The 7483-nt window shown below is 34.2% G+C and overlaps 1 protein-coding gene across 1 annotated transcript in view; it reads right to left on the minus strand.

Moving 5' to 3' along the window:
* Positions 1 to 7483, minus strand: part of RFX3 (regulatory factor X, 3 (influences HLA class II expression)) — a 173226-nt gene that overhangs the window by 164419 nt on the left and 1324 nt on the right. Inside the window, exon 2 of the mRNA XM_008580050.1 lies at positions 6368 to 6492. Within this exon, the coding sequence (XP_008578272.1) occupies positions 6368 to 6484 (117 nt within the window). The 5' untranslated portion in view covers positions 6485 to 6492. The remainder of the gene's footprint in view (positions 1 to 6367; positions 6493 to 7483) is intronic.

Below are 7483 nucleotides of genomic sequence, written 5' to 3' on the forward strand. Positions count from 1 at the left end.
ACTGATACAGGAAGATTTATTTCCACTGTAAATCATCATGGTCCTTCAAAACACCTTACTTTTTTACATTGGATACTAAAAATTAGCAGCTCTGGTTCTAAAAATAAATATTCTCTTTAAGAGCTAAAATAATTGTTTTTTTTTTAAAGACATTCAACTGGAATTCATTTTAAAATGTAATACCTCTTTTAGGATGTCTGCCACAGTCTTAATTATGAGAACTCTGTCCCCTCAGGGAACCAAGCCAATGGGAATCAAGTCCCAAATAATAGCAAACCAGAGAAAAATGTCTTTTTGTTCAGTTGATTATATGAGATAATGGTCTCAAATGAAAAGAATTCTATTCGTGTCCATCAAAGCTAGGATTCGCAGAAAGCAAACTTGTTAATGGAAAGGAAAGATAAAGACAAGGAGGATGGAGTCCTTCTACCTCAAGCATAGCTCCTCAAATCAGCAAATACAACCCATTTAAGATATGGTTGTAGAAAGAAAATTTGATCCAATAGGGTTAGGGTTCTGCTATGGATTTAACACACGATAGGCAATATTTTTGTTTTAGTCATACTGATTGCTTTCACCAAAATAACTTTCTCATGGGTATACTGCCAATTACCGTGATTTCTTTCTGGTTGTGATGATATATGTACTACTAGGAATATGGAAAACCGAAGTGAGGATGGAAATAACCCAGTACTGAAGCTGTGGTGTGAAGAATTGAGGATCTTAGGAGTATTCATATTAAACCTGAATTCCTAAAATCTATTTCCTAAAGGTTAAGATACCCATAATAAATACATCTACTGGAGAGGATTCATTAAAAGCTTACCGTACTTGAAGATTGCCCTTCCTGTACAATCTCACTGACAACTCTGGTTGGATGTGTTCCCCAAGGAAAATATCATTTATCTTTTTGACCACAGGGATAATATGCTCACTCTGTAGGACATACCATAATTTGGAAATGCTAAACATGTGGTAGACTAGTATTAACTGAAAAGAAACAATAACAGTCACATAGCTATTCTATTTATTTTTACAACTCGAAGTATGAACAAAGAGTCCCTACCTAACTAGGTAATTTATATGGGGGGGAGGGGAGGTTCTTTCCTGAATATAATCTTGAAATGAGCTTTTATCACATAAAAAGATGTTTCAAATGTCCCAGTTACATACCAAAGACCCACCAGAAACAAATTCTCAGAGACACTGGGTAGGAAAAGGTAAAGACTACAGTCTCTGATAATAAAAGAATTTCAGCCAAGTCAAAAGCTTCTTGGGGAAAAAACAAATCTTTCATTGAGCTCAACAGAAGCCCCTCAACACCAGGGCTCCATTGTACCTGAGATGTTATATTTAGAAGAAGCGATACAAAGACAACACACCTGCTCATTTTGAGAGAAAAAGATTTGTGCCCTTCTTCAAAAAAAAAAGGTAAGAGACAGAAATAGTAGAAAGAGGAGAAACTGTAGTTGGAAAGGCAGCTAAAACTTGGAAACATGAAACGGAGAAAAAGATCTTGGAGCTCTCATTCAAGATGGTTTAGGAATTATCTTCAATGTCAGCAGTATTCATGGAATACCGAGAACACAAGATTAAAACAAGGCATAAAAGTTCTGACTTCTGTCAAGGTTCCACCTTGAAAAGAACCTAATCTGGCTGGCTACAGAATGGTAGAAAGACATTTACCTTTTTCTCTCTCCTAATTTTTAATTCAGTTCTAGGGCAAGCAGGGTTAGACAGCCTACTAGATTTAGGCAAAAAATGACCAACTTGAAGAACAATTTGTAACAAACTCTTTAACAAATCACTCAAGGATGGAGTATGGGAAAGGGAGCAGTCCATTTCTAGTTATATATATAGAAACCTACCAATCTAAAAAGTCTTTTTATAAAGATGATGGAATTACTAATATCAAAATGTTACCTCCTAATCAAGATACTGAACTTGAGTATTTTTATAGAATGTGTCAAATTGAGCAACAAAGTTTATATTTGGAAACTAAGACTATGGGATGTTTTATGAAATAATGAAAACTTAAATAAGATAGGAAATTTGATACAGTATTATACAGTGAGATCTTGCTATTCTTTGCTCAGAATTCCCTATTCCTAAATCTAAGGAAAAATGACAAATTGAAACTTGAGTTCATGTAGAATAAATAAAATACCATAGAAACAATTTTAGAATAAACACTTTATTTGGTACTCAGTAAAATTAGAACCCTTACAGCTTTGAAGAAACAGTTGTGTATAATATTAGAATCTTGAAATTTCTGGTTTCTTAACATTCCAATACATATAAAATTATGTCTCAACATAAAAAAAAAATTAGCCATAGGCTTTCTCATTATGTCAAAATGGCAAAAGCAAGGTTATGATAAAAAGTTGAATCAATTGAAGTAACTGCCTTTAACATCAATACCATGACTTTAATATCTATCATGGGTCAGTAACAAAAGCTAGAAGCTTTTAAAGGCATTCTACTATAGTTCACAAACTCAAGATAACATCAGTATATTAACAATTCAAACATTATAGGCATGTCAGAGCAATAAGAAATTACTATAGCAATGAACTTATCAGTTATAGACAATTTACATCCATAGGGACATTGTTAGAATGCACTGGGGAGCTGCAAACATTATACTGTTCCAGTAGGGGGGGGGGAGAAAAAAAGAAAGAGGGGTTGGCTGGTTAGCTAAGTGGGTTACAGCAAGTCTTGGAAAACCAAGGTCAAGGATTCAGTTCCCTAAGCTGGCCAGCTGCCAAAAAAAAATAAAAATAGAAAAAGGAAAGAAAAAAAATGAATCCTTCCGAATAAGCAAGGAACGATGACATAACAGGCATCTCCAGGCAAATATCACACTAACAAACTATGTGAAATAAAACATTTTGTTGACAAAAGAAAATGAAAGTTCTCACCTTCTTTGCTTGGTGTAAGGGAATGTAAGGTATCACCTGCCTCAAATGTCGCAGAGGAAAAAGCTAACTTGAGGAACAGAAAGTACTCCTGTTGGGGGGTGAACCATATGGCATAGTACACATGTTTTCCAAAATGTGGTCCAGGTGTACATGAGATTATTTTTTATGAGGACACAAATGAAGAGTGTGCGTGTGTGTGTATATGTATAATCTTCTATTTATGGCTAGTGATAATGATTTTCTACTTCTGGCAGTAATTTAATTTTTTATTTTGAACATACAATTTGTATTTAATGTAAAAAATGATTTTATTTAAGAAGCAGTCAGATCCCACCCCCACCAGCCCCATCCGTGAAGTAAGGTAACTGGCCTTCCCTAATTTGGTAAAAAATTGGAGGTTTATTCTTTGGTTTAATCTCCACATTGGGGAAGATCAAGCACAGATGATACCATATGAAAAAGAGAAAGATTAAGTAAATTAGTGTAATAAATACCCAAATCTCTTCCCCCACTCAGCTCCCAGACAGCCAAGCATTCACCCACTAGGCAGGAAGCTGAACAGGTTTTCTTTAAAAATATAATCAGCCAAAGGAGTAAAAACAAACACACTGAACATCAGAGGGTTCCTAATTAAAATTCCCAGGCAAATGACCCTATTTTAAAGTCAACAAGACCTACTCATCCATTCAAATCAGCTTCTTTTACCTACATTTTTAAATATGGATAAACACCCAAAGATTATCAGACATCTGAGAAAATCTTTTAACATGAAAGACAGAGACCAAAATTGAAAAAAAAAAAAAAGAGTACTTTGAAAGAAACAGACTATGTAAAGACGAGAGAAGACAATTTCAACAACTTGAAAAAAAATTGATATCTTCAAAGAGAAAAAAGAAAGATAAATACGAAATAAAACATCACATTATAAAAAGGAACACACAGGGAATTTTTAAAAGGTGCTTGAAAATAAAAAATATGATAACAGAAACTAAAATTGATAGGCAAGAAAATGAAACTGCAAGTAGAATAAAAAAGTCAAGAAAGTGAAAAAAGAGAAGACAGATGAAAAATAATCATAAATGAAAAAATTGAAGAAAGTTTCCCAGAACTAAAGAACATGAATGTCCAGACTGAAAAGGCCACCAAGGTTCTAGCACGATGTATGAAAACAGGCCCACATTGAGGCACATCATGAAATTTCAAGAAACTGGGGTTTAAAACATTCTCTAAACTCTCAGAGGGGGAAAAAAATTATATAGGCCACACACAAAGGATCAGAAATTAGAATGCTGTTTGACTTGTCTATAGCAATCCTGCAAACTAGAAGAAATACAATCATTAAATCCAGGGAAAGTATATGAGTTTTACAGGAAAGGAAGGTAATCACCACTTACTAAATGGCTAGATTTGAATACCATTTATATATCATGGTAGTGTAAGCACTGAATACCGATCAACCAAAATTAAAACAAAACTACATTGAGACATATGAGATTGTTGTTTTTATACATCAAACATACAGTTCAAGCTAATATTATCAGCTGCAGGATGGATAGGAAGTTGTGCGTGTGCGTGTGTGTGTGTGTGTGTGTGTGTGTGTGTGTGTGTGTGTGTGTGTGTACACACATGCATGCATGTGTTAAGAACCAAAAGAGGAGCATGCTAAGAGATAATGCTTAAAACTAAAAAAGACCAAAACCAATTAGCAGTAAAGTATGCTATTTTTAAATACATGGAGGTAAATATCACAATAATATGTTAAAGGAGGTAAATGTAGTTGCCTCTGAGGGGTGGTTTATTATGGGAGAAGAGAGGAGATTAAGGACTTTTTTTTCTTAAATAACAAACCTTGCTAAATGATTTGACTATGCTATTATACACACTATATAAGACCTGTAGTAAACATTTGCTGATATATGAATTCAATAAAAAGAAAACTTTTTAAAAAAAGAAGGGAGGGAGGAAGGAAGAAAACAGAGTCCAGACAGACTGCACATGTCTTAATGTCTCAAGAGTGTACTTTCTGGAGATAGGAACACTATCTACCTCTACCACACCCTTTCTAAAATAGGCACTCTCAAGGCCATTGTTCTTCTACAAATGAGATGAAAACCAAATCATAGTGAGTTTAACTGTTCAATATTTCCTTAATATTGACAGATTGCTGAGTTATCTTTTTAAAGTTAAGTGTAACTATCTCCTAATTGTTCTTTACTTGCTCTTTGGATGACATGACATAAGCTATCCTTTTCTGAATAATGTTCAGTCTTGAAATTAATGATGACATCAATAACGCCAAAGGCTTTTAGAACACCATTTTGGAGAAACTTATTTTTAATGATGAAAAGAAAAAAACAAAGATAAAAAATGTAACTACTAGATTGAAACATAAAATTGTTTTGTTTATCAAAACTACATGTAGTTCAATCTAATAAACTGGGAGCATGAGGGATGGGAAAGATGTGCGTATATGTATAATAGAGACCTGAAAAGAGTATGCTAAGATTGTTTTAAAAAATTATTTCAGATGTCTTTACTTACCCTAAGAGTCAAAGACTTCTCTGTGATTCCAGCACTTCCCCCACCCAAACCAATTCTATATCCTAAAAAGAATATAATCTCAAGTCCCTGTGTCTACCATGTATGAAAAACTTCTCTCCCTAACCACTTATTTATAATTGTAGGAGGAAAATTTGCTAAAGATTCTCCTTGACACTAAGAAATCGTTGGCAAATCTTGAGTCTCCATATAATGCTATATGACATATGATCTTTCTCACATTCTCACTATTCTTTGGAAGAAATGACAGGCCAATGTGTTCACAATCCATGTGCAAAGTATTAACTGGTGTGAATAGCATTATTTTGTCAGTGTTTTTCCAAAACAAGCCAACTGCCCTAAGTATGAATAAGACCTGTAGTAAACATCTGATGATGAATTCATTCTCAACTTTTTAAATGGGATGAGTCAGATCTCTAGACCTTTAAGATAATTTTATTTTCATTAAACAGTACTTAACAGCCATCTAATGCCAAGGCACTTTCTAAAACACCATAAAGGAAAAAATCCCTGCCTGTAAAGTACACGCATCCTTTCCTTTATTATGTACTACTGTGAGCCAATTAAATAAAAAATACTACTGCTGACATTTCAATAAGAGACAAATAGAAAGTTGTGATAAACAATGGGGAGAGAAGAGGAGGAGAAATCCTGCTCTTTTAGAATGGGGAATATAGTGTGAGTATTAATTTTTGTATCCCTACAGCCTAGCACAGAAAGAACCAGGTGTGCCTAAGAAACATTTGCTGAATTAACCTAAGAACTGAATTATGCCAGTCTGAGCACCCAATGAGGCAAGATGGTAAAGTCCAAATAATCTTTGGATACAGCTGTGCTGGACAATCAGCACAACAAAAGCACATCTTTTGAGAACTGCAGCTCCTTACCTGTTGTTGTACTGGTACTTGCTGTACCACCTGTGTAGGCACTGCTGCTTGACTAGCCACAGATGTTTGTAAAGTCACTGTCGAACCTGTGTCCGACCCGGTCTCTGATGTCTGCATGATGGTCTCTGAAATATATTAAAATAGAAATAAAGTTTAAAATGTTCTCCTTGCATGACTAGCTTCATTACATTTGTTCTTAATATCCTATACTGAGACTAACTTTCAACTCTCATAATACTTCTTATCCCAGCATACAGCCATGATAGTCCAGGTATGTTTATAGTCATCTGACCACTTTTTAAATAAATACAGAAAATTATTAATCCACATTTTTTTAAAAATCCCTACTAGTACCTCTTATCCTGAGACTATAAAGGTTAAACTTCACTGAAAGCTACCTTCCTTAGATCTCTGTTATAAATTGTTTCAATCCCTTTATAAACTATGGCCCCAAATTATGTCAAGATGCTATTAATTCTTAGAGCACAAACCCTGACTAGATGCAAATATGTCGTGAACTCTACTTTCTAGACACTTTTATAGTCTACAAGAATGTAACTGGAAGAGTACATCTTAGAATAAATCATTTCTAAGGTTCTGTCCAACTTTAAAACTTACTATTCAGTGATCTAAAAAATATTAATGTATATCCTAAAAACAACTGATATACCCTAAACTTAGCCAAAATTACCTTAAACTAATTTGCTCTGCCTGTAGTATAATAAATATGGTACCAAAATTAAAATTTAATTATATTCTTACACAACAATAGACAAACATCAATGTTTAATATTTTTGAAAGATGGGAAGGATCACTATCATATAAATGAGACTGGTAAACAAAGACATAAAATTTTTCTTTCTTTCACTCATGATTCAACAGGCCACATTTTTCTTTGCCAAGCCTCATGACTTGAGAGAGGGTCTCAATTGCCTCCCTTCCAGAGATTAGCTCAAGAGGTTGTAACCATAACTAGTCCCTCATTTTATAAGTCTTTTCCAGGTGCCAGGCACTATGCTAAGGTCTTTAAATACATTTACTAGTTTAATCCTCAGAAGAACTCTATGGTGGAAGTGCTATTATCCCCACTTAATAGATGAGGAAACTGAGGCACA

Source organism: Galeopterus variegatus, unplaced genomic scaffold, assembly GCF_000696425.1.
Source record: "Galeopterus variegatus unplaced genomic scaffold, G_variegatus-3.0.2 Scaffold2008, whole genome shotgun sequence".
Taxonomy (NCBI): domain Eukaryota; kingdom Metazoa; phylum Chordata; class Mammalia; order Dermoptera; family Cynocephalidae; genus Galeopterus; species Galeopterus variegatus.